This window comes from Perissodus microlepis, chromosome 15, assembly GCF_051167445.1.
Source record: "Perissodus microlepis isolate ML-2025 ecotype Zambia chromosome 15, ASM5116744v1, whole genome shotgun sequence".
NCBI classification, from domain to species: domain Eukaryota; kingdom Metazoa; phylum Chordata; class Actinopteri; order Cichliformes; family Cichlidae; genus Perissodus; species Perissodus microlepis.
The window spans coordinates 7,195,789-7,212,590 of NC_140475.1; the positions used below are offsets into that span (position 1 = coordinate 7,195,789).

The window sequence follows — 16,802 nt, forward strand, 5'->3', positions numbered from 1 at the left end:
TGCCGATCTGACTATTGTTCCTGACTATATCCAGTCCTTTATGACACGGCTATCCAACTCCAGTCCTTGAGAGCTACTGTCCTGCAGCTTTTAGATACATCCCTACTCCAACACAGCTGAATCAAATGATTGGATTACCTCTTCAGCATGTCATCAAGTTTGGCAAAGGCCTGGTAAAAAAAACATTCATTTGATTCAGGTGTGTCAGAACAAGGATGCATCTAAAAGCTGCAGGACAGTAGCTCTCGAGGACTGAAATTGGACACCCCTGCTTTATAACAACTCTGATGACTTATTCCGAAAGATGCTACACCAGAGAAGAGAGAAAGCTCAAATATCTGTACTACAAAGAAATAAGGTCATTCTGAAGCCAAAGGTGGGTCCAACCCAGTGCTTGCAAAGTTTATCTAATAAAGTGACCAGTGAGTGTTTGTATATTGTTAGAAATAAACTGGTATGAATGCCAACAAATAAAAGAAGCAACAGACAGAGGCAGAAAGACAGGAAGGGATCATCATTTAGAGTCAAACACTTTTGGTTGGAAGATGAAGACTCTTTGTTAATTGTTACAAGATGGCTGGGTAATTGTCATGGTGAAAGGGATGGTGGATGGTTGCCCATGTATTTACAAAGACATTTAATGAGCAGACTGGTAAACAGATGACTGATCAGATGTGAATCAGCATGGTAAATGAAAGGAGTTGACAGCATAAGAAAGACAAAACAGATTTAATTGTTCCATGTAATCTACAAAAGATGTCCAAAAGCTCTATATTACAAATAGAAGACAGAGAGAAAGTAAGTTATTTTGAACTGGAAAAGAATAACGGTAGAAACTAAAGAGGAAAAAAGTTTGGTCTCTTCACAAAATTCTGACCTTTAAATACACAGTTTTACAAAAAGTGATTAAACCAAGCCACAGCAGCTTAGCTGATTGGGAGGCATCTCTCTATCAAAATAAAAACTCTTTGTTGCATCATCTTTCAAAAGCAAACAGAATTGACTGTCAAATACAGATAGCACAACTGACTGCAAATATTCAATATGATGGCAAAAATCAGACAGCACACACTGACACATAGCACCCTTTCCCTCCTCTCCTACACTAGATTATGTCATGCCAAGACTGCCTTAACCTTGAAACAGACAAATGAAGAGACTGTTTGTTAACTTTTAAGGCCTTAGATCCTGGTTGTTAAATTGCTTGACACCCATACAAATATATTTTCACAATCCAGTAAACTGTGATGATATATTGTCCGTGAAAGGATCATATCACTAATTATGCATATTTAGTGAACTGTCATACACAGAAAATGACTGTGAGCCCAGGAAAAGCACACTAAGCTGGTTTGCTAGCATTGCTATTTTCTCCATGTGCAAATCACTCATCGAGTCAGAGAGATCTAAGCTTGCGTCCTACCAGATGTTTATAGTGCTTAACCAACTATATGCATAGTTTGGTCGAAATTGCCAAACCAAAGTCTCTGGTTTGGTTCCTCTGTATGTCTTCCTTTCTTTGAACTTAAAGGGTGAAAGAGAGTGAGTGCCTAAAGCGAGCACAGTCTAAACTAAATTGATTTATTATTAAATTTATGATTTATTTTATACTTTTTTTCAAGTACTTGTTATTTTATGGATTTTAAAATATAAATATAGTAATATGATATCCTATATTACACCCTGCATTAGAATCATACCTGTGTCGGACTTTAAAATGATACACATTACTAATAATCTGTGTCTTTGTTTCATTGCACATTAATAAAACAAAGATTATGACCCACTAATGTAATGCATACTTTTGTACAATTAAGTAGGAATGTGACCCGAGCCGTACTACGAGCAACAGGTCAAAAGGCTAGTTTTGCAAAGCCATGCCACTTTTCATGTAAAACCATCCGTATGAGGGCACTTGAGCCTGAAAATCTAGCTGCATTATTGAACTCTGTGACACACCATTTAGAAAACCTGGAATTGTGCTTGGTCTTTTCCATCGACAGTATAAATAAAGGACGTAGCCACCATGACATCAACAGGTTGGCAGCAGACCATTTGAACTGAACTAGCAACCAACTTTGACAGGAGGGCTCAAGTCACTTTGCTATTCCAAAAAAGAAATAAATAATGGATTTTCACTGCACGCTTACAACCATCCACACACAGTACATTCGCAGTGAAATGTAGTCACAGTTTTCTCTCTTAGATTGCAGAGGCAAAGCAGAAGACAAACAGGAGAGATTGGTCTGGAACCTTGAAACCCGTCCATGACGCCAACGTTAGACACTTCAGCATTCTGAAGCTTCAGTGTATTCATTTCGCTGCCACCATGTTGCTTTTTCCAGCTAGAGGTTAATTTATACGAATGAGAAGATTGAGTGATAATTCATCAGGATAGCTAACTTGGTTAGTAATCTGTATTCAAAGGCTGTACAGGTGCAATGCAGTCATATTGAGTAAGTCAATGTGAGTGGGACTACTAAATGACTAGAATTTCACTCACCAAAGCTGTAGCTTGCACTTCTCAGGCTGCACATCCAGTATAATATAACCAGCAACTTGACCGGGTTTTTTTATAGATTCATTTTTCATTAATATTTTTAATCCTGCTGTAGATACATACAGTTAACATGACACAGTGCTAGGTTCTAAACATCTACAGCAGTACTACTAATCAATATAACACTGACGGGTTTTTTTTTTACACAATTTGCCAATAATACAGTTTCATATGTAAAGAGCTGTTTTCAGCATTTTATTACTTCTTTTACTAAACACATGGCTCTAAAAGAAACACTCTCCACCATTCGCCCTACTTGTATGATAGTAAATATTTAGTAACGTACCAAATATTTATTTAACTATAGAAGCAACAAATTTTACAAATCCTCAGCCAGGAATGAGTGCAGAAAGGTCAAGGTGTCCAGGAATAGTGCTGCAAGAGGCTGTCAGCATATGTAAAAGAATAAAATATGGTAAAAACCTTTTTCTTTTTTTTTAACTAACAAAAAATTGTGTGTTTTAATCTTGCCCAATTTGCCATGTTAAACAGTGGAGGAAATGTGAGGTTAAGACTGTAAATATGCTTTGTAATACTGTTAAATTGAACATTTTAACATTAGACTTTGTGGATCTGATCCATTTTGGAGCCAGCCTCTACTGCAGAGGACATAAAACTGATTTTACATAATGGACCAAACTGGCTTTTCTGTCTGTGTAAAGAACACTACACATTTAATCCCTTTAGATATCTCAAAATAACAAGAAAGAAGTGTCATTTTACCAGCATCTCTCAGTTTTTCTACATGCTATTGAAATAGTGCGATGGTAATCTCCAAAAAGTTGATTCTGTTCATCTGGACGTAGCGTCATCCAAGTGACTTCTTCAGTCTCAGCTGACTGCAGGTTTCCCCAATCTTATAAACAGTACATTTGAAAATTTGAATTTGAATTTGAACTTGAATTTGCATAATGACTGAAACCAGCCCACTGAAGGAACAATGGGCTGGGAGGTCAGTTCCTTAATCTTAATTATGCAAATTCTCATGACCATTGATCAACAACCACTGACCAAAACCCACTGATCAAAGACCACTGATCAATGGCCATGAGTACCATTCACAGAGAGTTGGGGAATGGCTGCAATCACAGCATTGTAAGATGGCGAAAGATGTACCCTTAGGCCCCCTCCTCGATTCAGAGATGGTCTTTCCCTTTTCACGTAAATGGCCTCCTTGACTCCACGCTCAAACCAGCGTTCCTCCCTGTCCAAGATGTGTATTGAAAGAGTGTCCATTGGCCTGTAGGTGTGAATAGACTGCAGAGTCTTGGCCTGACGAGGTAGCTGTTCTGTGTTGTGCCATCCGCTTCGCCAGAGGTTGTTTGGTTTCCCCGATGTATAAATCCTGGCAATCCTCCTGGCACTTAACAGCGTACACTATGTTACTCTGTTTGTGTCGGGGGACCCGATCCTTGGGGTGGACCAGTTTTTGGCGCAGCGTGTTTTGGGGTTTAAAAGCCACAGAGACCCGGTGTTTAGAAAAAATGCATCTCAACTGTTCCGATACTCCTGACACGTACGGGATCACTACAGGTTTTCGCTTGGGCAGCGGTTGTCCTTCTCTCCTGGATCGGCTGGAGCTTTCTTTAGGTGCCTTTCCAGCTTTGACAAAAGTCCAGCTGGGATAACCACATTTATTCAGGGCCTTCTTGATGTGCTTTTCTTCTGCCTCCCTGGCCTCTGTGTCAGTGGGGATGGTGTTCGCTCTGTGTTGTAGCGTCCTAATGACACCCAGTTTGTGCTCCAGTGGATGATGAGAGTCAAATCTTAAATACTGATCCGTATGTGTAGGTTTACAGTACACGTCAGCTTTTAGATGTCCCCCATTACTGATGGAAATCTCACAGTCCAAGAAGGCTAACCTGCCACTTTTCATATCCTCCCTGGCGAATTTGATGTGTCGGTCCACCGAGTTAATGTGATCCGTGAATTGTGGTACATCCTGAGATTTGATTTTCACCCAGGTGTCATGAATTTGCATAATTAAGATTAAGGAACTGACCTCCCAGCCCATTGTTCCTTCAGTGGGCTGGTTTCAGGCATTATGCAAATATACTGTTTATAAGATTGGGGAAACCTGCAGTCAGCTGAGACTGAAGAAGTCACTTGGATGAGTGACGAAACGTTTCTCCCACAAAACACTACGTCCAGATGAACAGAATCAACTTTTTGGAGATTTACTTTCCTGGATGATTGAGAATGCATCAAGACTGGGATGGTAAATGTAAGAAATCTGTCAGCACAAATCTTTGAGCTTAAACTGTAAGAAACAAATGTGTAAAATTACAGAAAATATTTCTGTCAGCATATTTCCCAGGCTGTGTTGTAATTAAAAAATAGTTTGATAATTTAGAGAAAATGACCATGGGTTTGCTCTTTATCAGCAGATAAAGCTGTAAAATTTATCAAAATACAGTTAAAAAGTCCAAAATCTATACCCTTCTTCACATTTTCCAACTCTTCAGTGGGCCAGATTGGAATCTTTGCTGGGTGAGTGCACCCTTTTTTAATCTTGAAACAACGTCAGGTTTTGATGTTGAAACCTGACATTGATTCAACGTTATATTTTCTAATACTGTTGACATTGAAACAATGTCAGATTCTGATATTGAAACACTGTTGAGCTATGGTGTTGATTTTCCACCTCTTTCGCACAGTTGCTTTTTATTAAAACAACAGTTAAATCATGACTGGAAATCTACCTCTCTTTATAGGTATTTTAACCAATACTAAACTACTGCATGTTTCCATCAATACTTAAACCACCTAAACACATAATTGTACTTATTCCTCAAATTGGACACCCTTTATAAAAAAACAACAACAAATGTCTCACGATGTATCATGTCAATATTATTATCCTAAAATAAGAAAGCATTGCATGTGATGTAACAGAGAAAAAAAAATAAACAAAAAAAGGTCAATAGGCATGTTTCATTTGCTAAATACTTTATTAAAACACAGTTTTCTATTTACATTTATGTTTCACAGAAATTTGTAATTTTTTACTCCGGGATGGGGATGCATGACCAGATCTTAATGAAAGCATTCACGCTGACAGGATGTTTTTCTATTTAGGTACAGAGGCCAATTTAATGTTATTAGTAACACCTGAGTAAAAATGGCTTCTGTGACGTCCTGTGTAAAGTTTCGGTTAAGACACTTTTACTTGCAGCTTGTACAGAAAATAAATCAATCCGCCAGCAGCCAGGACACAGTAGTATACTTGGCTCTTCTTCCGACATGTTTTTGTGTGTTAATACCTGTCTGAAGAGTTAAGACGGAAAGCTTTTATTAAATCTTCCCTCCGGCACAAACGTGACCATATTCAGACAGGTTGACATTTATACGTTTATGCACTTGATCCGCCTGCTTCACCCCGAACCGCTGCTGGCACGCACACACTTGAGTTGATGACGTCAGTCGCTCGTGGTCTGGTTTATGGAAACATCATAAGCAAACATGCCCGACATGAACTATGTTTCGTGTCTGTTTTAATCGTTATGTCCCGTAGAGGCACGACACACTTGGGGGGGTATTCAGAATAGTAAATAAACACGATGAGCGAAATAACCCTGCGTAACCATGGCAACTGTGTTTGTTGCCATTAGAGTGCAAAGACACGACCTGTAGGGCTTTTTAGCTGTTATTTTAGCTAACAAATAGTCGAAAAAACACGTTAATTTAATTGAAAACGACTTTGTAAAAGCTTGTAGCTGCTACATAATGGACTCAAATTCGTTGTATTATTCTTTGGAGCTCGTTGCCGGTAGTGGACATATTTTAACCCTCGAGCAAAGAACCGCCCTGGAGTCTTCCTTAGTGCTCCTGAAGAAAAACTACAAGTTCAGTCGAGTGTTGTTTTGGGGTAAAATATTAGGAATTAATGGGGTTTATTTTATTGCTCAGGGGAGAGGAGAAGATGAGATGAAAGACAAAAAGAACCTGTATAGGTAAGACATCCACTTCAAGTGTCTTTTTTTAATTTTAGCCACTGTACATTTATTTAAGATCGTGAGATATACCATTTGGCTGCTATTTTGTGGTGTTAACTCCAGCTTGAACTGCATGGATTGGTTCCTACTTCCCCCTGCCTCAGACTCTATGATAGAGGAAGTGTCCAAAGCTACAAAGGGTCGCTTCATGGGAGACCCGTCATTTGTGTATGAACATCAAGAGATCCACAGGCAAGGAAAGGGAAATGAGCCTGTAAATGAGAAGGCAGTGGTAAGTGTGATCAGTGCTGTTTAGTAAGAAGACGAATTGAATTACAGGATGAAGTGTTTTCCTGTTCCATTCAGTGTTACTGCAGTGTTCGATGATGCAATGAATTCAAACAAGAATCTACATGCAACCAAACTGAACATAATGTAAACAAACAAGACAAATGCAGAACAGAGGTTTTTCACTGATTTTTTTGCTTCTTCTTTTTCTGGCTTATATTGGTTACAGTGACAGTCTGTTCTTGGTTACAGATAACAGTAACTGAGGAAAAAAGACTGGCAGTGTCCGTTCATCAGATCGATGCAGAAGTGTCTGTGGTGCCTCGTGGTGCCTTCATCAAGAGTCCACGTGGTCTTGTCCAGCTCAACCGCAGCTTCTGTGGTAAATATGTATATACTGTGGGGGAAATAACAATTTGATCCCCTTGCTTCACTTCACTTACAAAGAAATGAACAGTCTCTTAATGATCTGAAGGCAGTTGGGAGGACCACGGTCATCAAGAACAGCATTGGTAATGCACTGTAATGGATTGAAACCTTGCAGCACCCACAATGTTCCCCTAGTCAAGAAGGCACATGAAAGGCTTGTCTTAAGTTTGCCAGCCAACAAACTTTTGGCTACTAAAACAAGTGCATTGTTTCTGTTATTCCTTTTCATGTTACCTTTGGGCCAACATGATGGTGAACCTTGATGTCATACAAAATGATATGTTATTGCATTCAACAACAAATACAGTATTTTGTTGTAAGTATCTTTTGTAAAACATGGGCAAAATTGTGTGATTTTTCTTCAGGTCTCTCTGAGGCAGAAGCAAGGAAGCTTGACAATTTCCTTCACTTCAGACAATCAAAAAATATGAAGAAGAAATCTGTCCTGGACATGGGTGATTGGAACCCAGCAATGGACTATCTGGATGCACTCAGTGATGACATTCCTAAAGGTGACACTACAGAGCTTAATCTGTCCTGAACACACAGTCACATATTTTTTTCATTGCATAAATTCAACAGTGCAGGTCTTAAGATTTGTTTTTAACAAGTATTTCATTTTCTGCTAATTGCTCTTATTTTATAACTGATCTCTCAGCAGAATTGGGCGGTGATTTGACGTTAACATGTGTTCCATTTCCTGTGCTACATTACAAGGGGTGATTTTCACAGAAAACACTTGTGGTGATTCAGCTGTTTGAAAACCATAAGGGTCTTCTTCCAAGTGGAAACAAATTGCATAATTTTACCAGTAAAATGGTGGTTCAAGTGAGGCTACCAATAAACACAAACCTCTAAAACCGTCTGACATTAACATACCAGCCACATGGGAAGGATTTTTGGGAATATATGCTTAGAAGAATTTCCCTGTGTCTACTTACCCAGAGTTTATATGCTTTGGTCTGACACTCAGGCTTTTTGGATTTGGAATATCTGGGCTTTGAGTACAGGATTTGGTGCACATTAATTTGATTTTGGCCTTCTACGATAAACAATTCCTGAGGGGAGAGAGGAAAATGAGAACCAGGAGAGAAACCAGTAAAATAGGACCACCAAAAACCAAACTGATGTTGCATGATTAATGGAATTTTCTCACATTTGGATGGGAGTCAAACTCAAACTATAATATCATCTACAGACTACTACCATCTATCATTATGTGGCAATGTAGCAGAAAGCATGACATGATAATCCTGGTTGCACATTATTGAAAAAAAAAAAAACAATCACACATAGCAGGAAAACATCAACAGTGAACACTGTGCAAAGAATAATGTGAAATCAGACATGCAAAGTCATGTCTGCGAGGTTAGCGACTGGATATGCTCCAGACCAGAGTGAATGTCTGGATTTAACAGGGTGTGTGAGGGAGAGAGAGAGAGAGAAAAAGGTTTAGCACCCTTAACCAAACATGCAGCAGATGTCTGACAGAGAGCTTCCACATGTGTACAAGTCGGTGTGTGTTCTTTGTGTTGATGCGGATGTCAGCTGCATCATGTCTAAAGCAGACAGCACACAGCTGTTTCAGTGCCACGCTCACTGCAGCGGATTGCATGTTCCTGCCTGAAAGGATAAAGAGTTAACATTTCTTAACGGGACACTGGGGGAAAAACAGGATCATGTATCTCCACCAAAAGACAGGTGCTTTCCTCTGAGACCCTAAGCTGGGCTCTCCCCCTTTTCCTTAACCATCCCTCAAACCGCTTCCAGCTCCTGATTTACGTTTGTTTCTCCTCCTGCTACGCACATTACATGCTGTTGACGTGGGGTTTTTTTTACTTTTAGTTGCATCATATTTTGAAATTAAATCCAGAAACAGGAAAGTTGCAACTTTTTTTTTTTTTTTTTTTTAAATTGGCCTTTAAACTCTTATGTAATCACATATTTTCATAGTAGCAGGTCCAATTAAATCATTGTTTTTAATTCCCTAGGTTCTTGGCGTTCATGGTCACACCCCGAACATACTTGGCAAACGGGTTAGATTATAGACATTAAAAGCACAAAAGCGTGATTCTGGCTGAATAGTGTAAGATTTCCAAAGATTAGTGTTTAGCCTTTATTTCAGCTCAGCTTCACGGTTCTGTTGGAGAACATAATTTAGCAGCGTCCTGCTTTTACTATTAACTGTTTACAAGTCTTGTGTGTTTGTGTCTAGGATCTTGGAGTCTTCAGTTTGAGTTCGCAAGAAAAGTGTGCGTGCTTCGCAGTCTGCTGTGGTTCGGCCTGACCTTCTACCACGTGCCAATGACACCACAGCATGGATACATCTATATAGGTGACGGGACCAAGAATTTGGACCTTCCTTTCATGCTATAAAAGCTTTTTTTCAAGCTGCATACTCTCAGTAATTCACAAAACCAAAATCTGCTAAGATCTTGTTGTATTATAAAACAAATAAAACTAGGTTGGTACAGTCAGTTTAGTGTTTACAGACTTTTTGTTCTATTTACTTCCAATTCACAAAAGCCGTGCCTACACAGTAAACACATGTTGAGAGGCAGAGTAAACACACATATTTTATTTGCACATCTGTGTTGCATTGAGTATACACAGTCACCATACCACCTACTTTGAAACTGTAACACTGATCAGGTTGTTGCTTGCATTAAGTTGTCAGCAGGTTTCCTTCAAGAGTTTTGTTTTTTTTTTTGTTTTTTTTTTGAAAAGCAACAGTCAGAATAGATGGTGTTGGGTGGGTCTGAGTGTGATTCATTAAAAGAGTGACTCAGCTTAATAAACAAAAGTTAGAATAAACACAGATGGATGAAGCTTTTAGGAATTGTTTCCTCCCTTCTCAGAACCGTATGACAACGGTCAAGGTTAACAGTCAGGGATATGGTGGTTTCATCCCTGAATAAATGGGCCCACCCACTTTCCTCCAGTTGTACCAATCTTTCAGGCTTTTCGTCCTTCAGTGTTTTATGTACAAGGGCTTGACACCATAACGCACATTGTTCTTTAGTATTGGGTGGCCAACAGGCATACGCTTCTTACACCACTTCAGTCCAGTTTTATAGATGGGTTTCACTGAGTCGATGGACCAGCGAGTCAGGTATCTGTACAACAAACAGATGCAGGGGAATTATTAACTGCACTGCGCTGGATATAAATGCTGGAAAAAAAAAAAGCATACGCAGACATAGATACATGCGTCACCTGTTAAGTTTGGGCTTAGGTCTCTTTGGGACATGGTCTTCTGGAAGTTTGGGTTTATGGTCAGGAAGCAGACCTTGAACACACAAAATAACAAGATGCATTTATTAACTTAAATTTCTCAGTACTTGTATTTTAAAAAAAAATAAATACTGTTACAAACTCTCAAAAGACAGTTATAAAAGACAATGTACTGATGACACATTAAGATTTACTTCTCACTGTCATTACAGTCACCAAATTACTGCTCAGTTTTCATTTAATGTAATGTTACAGCTGACAGTGTTTATCATCTGCATAGTAGATGATAAACACGTGAAGCAGACAAATCTAGGTTGTTCTAAAATGAATAAAAGACTTGAGGAACAAGCAAGAACAAGTTTACAACCCTACTATCATGTCTTGGTCCAGGTTGCACAATTATTTGCCTTTAGGCAGTGTCAAATTCAAACCTTTCATAACAAGCTGTGATGCTTTGTAAAATGAAGGTATAAACACAACTCAAAAGTTTAAAAAAATTATTTGTGCTTGATTTTGAAAAGTACAAAGAAAATGCAGTGTAATGCCAAAAGTATTCGCTTGTTTGCTTTCACACGCATATGAACTCGAGGATATCTCATTCTTAATCCATAGGCGTTAATATGACGTCAGCCTAACCTTTGCGGCTATAACAGCTTCAACTCTTCTCGGAAGGCTTTCCACAAGGTTTAAGAGCGTTTATGGGAATTTTTGGGCATTTCTTCCAGAAGCACATTTGTGAGGTCAAACACTGATGTTTCACGACCAGGCCTGACTCACAGTCTCCACTCTAATCCCAAAGGTGTTCTGTCGGGTGAGGTGACTCTGCGCAGGCCAGTCAAGTTCTTCCACACTAAACTCACTCATCCATTTCTTTTTGGACCTTGCTTTGTGCACTGGTGAGTAGTCATGTTGGACCAGAAGGGGTCAAACCCAAACTGATCCCACAAAGAAAGAAAGAAAGTGTACTTTATTGATCCCCGTGGGGAAATTCCTCTCTGCATTTAACCCATTCACTCATTGAAGCAGTGGGCAGCCATTGGGCGCCCGGGGAGCAGTGTGTAGGGATGGTACCTTGCTCAGGGGTACCTCAGGGTAGCTGTTCAGGGGAATCGAACCCCCGACCTTCCGATCTTGGGGCCACCACTCCACCTACTGAGCTATCCCTGCCCCATTGGGGAGTGAAATTGTCCAAAATGTCTTGGGATGCTGAAACATCAAGAGTTTCTCTCACTGGAACTAAGGGTGCAAGCCCAACTCCTAAAAAAAAAACAACCCCCACACCATAATCCTCCCTCCACCAAACTTTACACTTGGCACAATGCAGTCACACAAGTACTGGTTTCATGACAAACACCAAACCCAGACTTGTCCATCGGATTGCCAGACAGCATGGTGATTTAAGGCTTGGATGCAGCTGCTCGGCCATGAAAACGCACTCCATGAACCTCTCTACGCACTGTTCTTGAGCTAATCTGAAGGCCACATGAAGCTTGGAGGTCTGTAGTGAGTACTCTGCAGAAAGTTGATTTGACCTCAGTGCAGTAAGTGCCTTAGCATCCCATAACCCCACTCTAATTTTACATGGCCTATCAGTTCATATCTGATTTGCTGTCGTTCCAAATCACTTCTACTTTATTATAATAATACTAACTGTGGAATATTTAGTAGAGAGGAAATTTCATGACTAGACTTGTTTTTAAAACAACTCATCCACCTGAATACTGGAGTTAAGGACACAGTTGCGTTTGTTGACACAGGCAGCTAGAGCCATTCAGTGTCTGCTAGGCTCTCCCTCCAATAACAGGACTCACTGAACTGCATCTCTCTGCTGTCTTTTAATGGAATTACCAACAAATATTATATAGTAATGCATGTTGCTAGTATTCATCCATATAAGGTAACTGATAGCCCTGAAAAATAGTGGGTTGTATCACAATGACTATGTCAATGTTTTATATTAAAACAGGAAAAATGTTGGAAGGGTCCAACAGGTGGAATTTCTCACTCATTAGGAATTCATTAGATTCATTAGCAACAAGTCAGCATGATGACTGGGTATTAACAAAATGCACATAAATCTTTAGCAGAAAGACTTAGAGGGGTTTCACAATTGTGTACTCAGGTGAAATCTCTCAAAGCAAGAGAAAAAGCCAAGAATTAGCTATGCTGTGATCTTCTGACCCCTCGTGTGTGTTTAATGCAGCAGAAATACTCTGACAGGCTCAGGAAAAGTATTAAAATCATGATCAGCGTACAGTTTGTTCCCTTGCCGTGCTTAAAAAACGACTGACTGCCAAACACTAAATTCTTTTGTTTCTTGGGACCTGTTTTGCAAGTGCTGCATTACTGCACCAACATTATAATCAATTCATTCCTGTCTGGCCTCTTAAAATGTCTATATATAACTGTTATGTTACATTTGTTACAATTTGCTGCCCTCTTGGCTACATCTCTTTTGAAAAAGACCATTTTTATTGTCAAACATTTTTACCTTGCTAAATAAAGGACACATAAAAGTCACTCCGCTGAACCCAAGCTAAATAAAAATAGACTCAGACAAAGTGGCTATTAACCTTTGTATTTATTTTATCTGAGTAAACTAAATAACCCACTTACAGGTGGAAAGAAAGTACAAGGAGGCTTCATGATATATGACACGTGTCTAGAGCTGTGGAGGTGCTACCGATGGGTAACTTAAAAACTTAAAGCACAACAGCAGGACTTCCACTGACCTGCTCTGTGAGCCATCTGTACACAAATGGCAATCTTGCGGTGCTCTTCTGGACAGAGACCAGTGACTCTCCTGGGCAACATCCCTCCATCTGACCTGATGAACTGACTGAGCAACAAGACATCCTGGGAAGGGAAAATACAAAAAAGAAAGAGAAAATCAGGCTAATACAGTAATATTAATAATAATGTCACTAATGAAAGTATTTACTGTGTAGTAGGGCTGCCACGATTAGTCGACTAGTCACGATTACGTCGACTATCAAAATCGTCGACGACTGATTTAATAGTCGACGCGTCGTTTGAAGCTTTGTAAGATCACAAAAGCCGCAGGAATAAGTAGTAGGATTTAAGAGTGTAATAACGGACTGAAACAGAAGATGGCAGCACTGCATGTACAAGGATGTCAGCTGCCGTTAAATCCCGAAGAAGAAGAAGTAGCTCTGTCCCAGAATTCATAGCGCAGCCCAGCTCAGTTTCCAACAATGGCGGCAGCTACTTAGTTTTACTATTACTCTTATTATTCTTTCTGGGTCACAAAATAAACGTTTAACATATTTTCAGGCGAGAATGTAACTGTGTAAATCTCAAATATCTGCTAGGTTTATCAAGACACCACATACTTTCAAAAGCGCTCCGACGTTTTCGGAGACGTCTGTTACCCACTAGCTCGATAGCTAGCCGGGGGCAAGGCTCACTAGAGCCCGTGAGAACACCGGACTCCCGGCAAATCGTTTTCAAACCCACCGCCGTCTTTCGCTACTCAGGTTAAACATGATATATAAGTCACTTAGATAACTTAAAAATGTTATTGTTTGGCTTTTTTTTAGTATTTTATTTGTTCCTGAGTAAATCGGTTTGGCTGAGATTAAAGTTATAGTTTTTACACAGCTGAATAAACGTCAAGCAGACAACTGATTATCAGAAGTGTGAGATGCTCGAGAATATACTCCGATGTCCCGTTGTATTTTAGATAGCAAGGAGTTTATTAAACTTCACCGAAACAATCTGCAAATTTCATTAAAATTTAATAAACTATCATCTTGTCTTTATTTTTAGTTAGCACGTACCTTAAACACTTAAAGCTGTAAGCTAATGATAGTTATATGAGAGCAGATGCATGCTGGTGCAATAAGCTGTACGTTTTACGTCCAATGGATGCATGATCTGATTAGTCGACTAATCGCAAAAATAATCAGTGACTAGTCGACTATCAAAATAATCGTTTGTGGCAGCCCTACTGTGTAGTTGTATTTGTTCTGCAGATTCCATCTGTAGATTGGACACTTGGCTGTGGGATTTGGAGGCTGTGCTCCGACTGGAACTTCCAGAATTTGTCCTTCAATCTAACATAAAAATAAGAGATATGACAGTTACTTTATCAGAATCAAAGCATTTTTATTATACTAATAGCATTTGTTATTTATTTACAAGTGCGGAATAATACTCCTCAACTCCAACATGGTCTCTCACTGCTGGTTACAGAGTTTATTACGTATTTATATTAGGCCTTATTAAAATACATCAAAATGTTTTGTGTAATTATCCAAAACAATGATGATTCAAAAAAAGTTTTGCAATTATTTAACTTCACAACAATGAAATTTTGAATGGTTCTGAGCTTTACTTACATTTGTTGTTTTACCATCTTGCTTCTCCACCACTGCAACAGACATTATGAAACATCAGACTTTACATTAAATTTTAATTTTGCAGTTGAATTTCACTAATTCATGTATTAAATGTTGCTTTATTCCAAAGTAGGATGCTCTGAGGCTGGAGCCCAGCAGTCATGGGGTGAGAGGTTCTAGTACACCCTGGACAGTCTGTCGCAGGGCTAACACCAAGATACAGACCACCAATCACAATCATTGTGAGGTGACAGTGCCAACTACTGCATAGTGGAAACAAAAGTGGTTTCCACACTGACATTGTAATTGACAATAAAAATCCTAGATTCAAGTTTTACTAGTCTGTAATTGTAGATATAAACAGTGCTTTTTCATTTTAGTCAACAATCAATATTACTCGTTCAACTACTAACTCCAAAACTATCAACAGAATTGATCTTTCAAACTATTTTCATTAACTGTTAAAGCTATTCCTGTAGCTTTAACACATCTGGTTAAAGCTACAGAAATCTGCATTTCTTGATTCTAATGTGAGAACAGATGACTACAACTTCTTACAATGCAATATTAAAATCTTTACATTACTAGTTTCAAAGTAATATTTTCCTCTGTTTGATCCGTCTTGGGTCTACCAAATTCAAACTAGATATCTATAATTTCCTTTAATTCCGAAAATGAAAGAAGTTCATTCATTTTAACTATCATAAAGTTAGTTGTTAAAGATGAACAACTAATCTTTATATTAATGCATATTATATAATATTTATGCACGTGCTGAATTGTTGAGATTGTTTTGATGAATGTAGTACCTGTATTAGAATATGCTGTTAGGCTTATTGTTTTTGATTTTGGTAAAATGTGGATTTTTCAACGTTGCCGCAAGCTTACTGACACTTTTAAATTATTTTAATGGGTTCTATAACTTTGTTAGAAAGCTGAAAAAAGAAGCTCCTTAAAGGTTTCAGAAGTTCTTGTAGTACATAAGGCATAAGCCTCAGGAAAGTTAACTGAAAAGTCAACACCTGCAGACGCCGCCGACTGACGTTTCACGCAGATGTGGCCGTCATCATTTAACTAATGTATTGTCTCTTTATTGGAAAACACAACAGGAGAATAGCGTGTCCTATAAGTGATAGGAAATGAAAAACATGCGGTGTATTTAGCAAAACATGCTAGTTATCCCACCGACAGGCTAAAGCTGTAACGTTTGCACACATGTCTCACCTTGACGAATCCCCCTTTTCTGGATAGTTAAAGAAGTAAGCTGGGGAACACTTATCGTCCTTAAAGAACTCAAGTTGGTGCCTCTGGATTCAAGTCTTAAGCCCGCAAATGAGGTCCAGAGAGACCTGAACACACTGCGGGCTGCCATGTTTAATTCTTGACTTTCTCCTTCGTTCCTTCCTGTCTTCTTCTTCTTCTTCTCCTACATTTTAATGGCGGTTCCTTCCTGTCTGTTATTCTCGCGAGAATAAAAGAGCGACACCGATGGCGAAAACCGCTTATTACATCTAAGAGGGACAAAAAAAGGGGGGGGGGAAATCCCACAGGTTACACAACTACAGAAACATCATTGTACACTTTTGTTCCCATGTTCGTGTATGACATTTGTTTGTTTTACTTGTTTTAATAACTGACTTTAAAAAAACTTTATATGTTGTTACTTTTGGATAACCTTGTTATTTTTTTAATAAGCGACTTTTATAAAAAGCTTTATATCCAAAAGTAAATAAATTTTCAAGTCCAATGAGATTAATTCCTAGATTTATGAGCCTTCATGAAATGTAAGCCTATAGCCTCAAAGGATGACAAAATGCAATCTGAGATTGAAATCTAACTAATAGATTAACCCACAAACAACACAGCAGCAGAATATCAGGCAAAATTAAACACAAGAGAAAAATCAATAAAGACATGCCACGCTGATATGTATGCAATTTATCTAATACACAGGAGAAAACCAGCGAAACGGGGCAGCGTGCTTCAGAGATATTT

At 38.9% G+C, this 16,802-nt stretch overlaps 2 protein-coding genes across 3 annotated transcripts; one reads left to right on the forward strand and one right to left on the reverse strand.

Moving 5' to 3' along the window:
• The first annotated feature begins 262 nt into the window (after positions 1-262).
• rsph9 (radial spoke head component 9) lies at positions 263-9,938 on the forward strand. Of its 2 annotated transcripts, XM_084952554.1 has the most exons (6): positions 263-376; positions 6,470-6,513; positions 6,619-6,787; positions 7,036-7,165; positions 7,578-7,724; positions 9,428-9,938. In XM_084952554.1, the coding sequence occupies exons 1-6, from the start codon at positions 305-307 to the stop codon at positions 9,586-9,588; spliced, it is 723 nt and encodes a 240-aa protein (XP_084808680.1). In that variant the 5' UTR covers positions 263-304; the 3' UTR covers positions 9,589-9,938. The 2 variants fall into 2 exon arrangements, with proteins under 2 accessions (XP_084808680.1, XP_084808679.1); XM_084952553.1 differs by lacking the exon at positions 263-376 and having other exon boundaries at positions 6,051-6,513.
• mrps18a (mitochondrial ribosomal protein S18A) lies at positions 9,776-16,275 on the reverse strand. The gene is made up of 6 exons (XM_084952557.1): positions 16,032-16,275; positions 14,808-14,839; positions 14,418-14,522; positions 13,179-13,302; positions 10,429-10,501; positions 9,776-10,328 (listed from the first exon to the last, which is right to left on the reverse strand). Exons 1-6 carry the CDS (start codon positions 16,177-16,179, stop codon positions 10,184-10,186), a joined length of 627 nt encoding a protein of 208 aa, XP_084808683.1. The 5' UTR covers positions 16,180-16,275; the 3' UTR covers positions 9,776-10,183.
• Positions 16,276-16,802: the final 527 nt, after the last annotated feature.

Bases quoted from the DNA above. Each gene is read 5' to 3' on its own strand.
- rsph9 (XM_084952553.1), top strand. From the start codon at position 6,287: ATGGACTCAAATTCGTTGTATTATTCTTTGGAGCTCGTTGCCGGTAGT. The intron at 6,514-6,618 runs GTAAGACATCCA...TGTTAACTCCAG, and splicing joins GACAAAAAGAACCTGTATAG to CTTGAACTGCATGGATTGGT. The intron at 7,166-7,577 runs GTAAATATGTAT...ATTTTTCTTCAG, and splicing joins GCTCAACCGCAGCTTCTGTG to GTCTCTCTGAGGCAGAAGCA.
- mrps18a (XM_084952557.1), bottom strand. From the start codon at position 16,179: ATGGCAGCCCGCAGTGTGTTCAGGTCTCTCTGGACCTCATTTGCGGGC. The intron at 14,840-16,031 runs GTGAGACATGTG...TGTCTGTTGCAG, and splicing joins GAAAAGGGGGATTCGTCAAG to TGGTGGAGAAGCAAGATGGT. The intron at 10,502-13,178 runs GTCAGTGGAAGT...TGTGTGTTCAAG, and splicing joins ACAGATGGCTCACAGAGCAG to GTCTGCTTCCTGACCATAAA.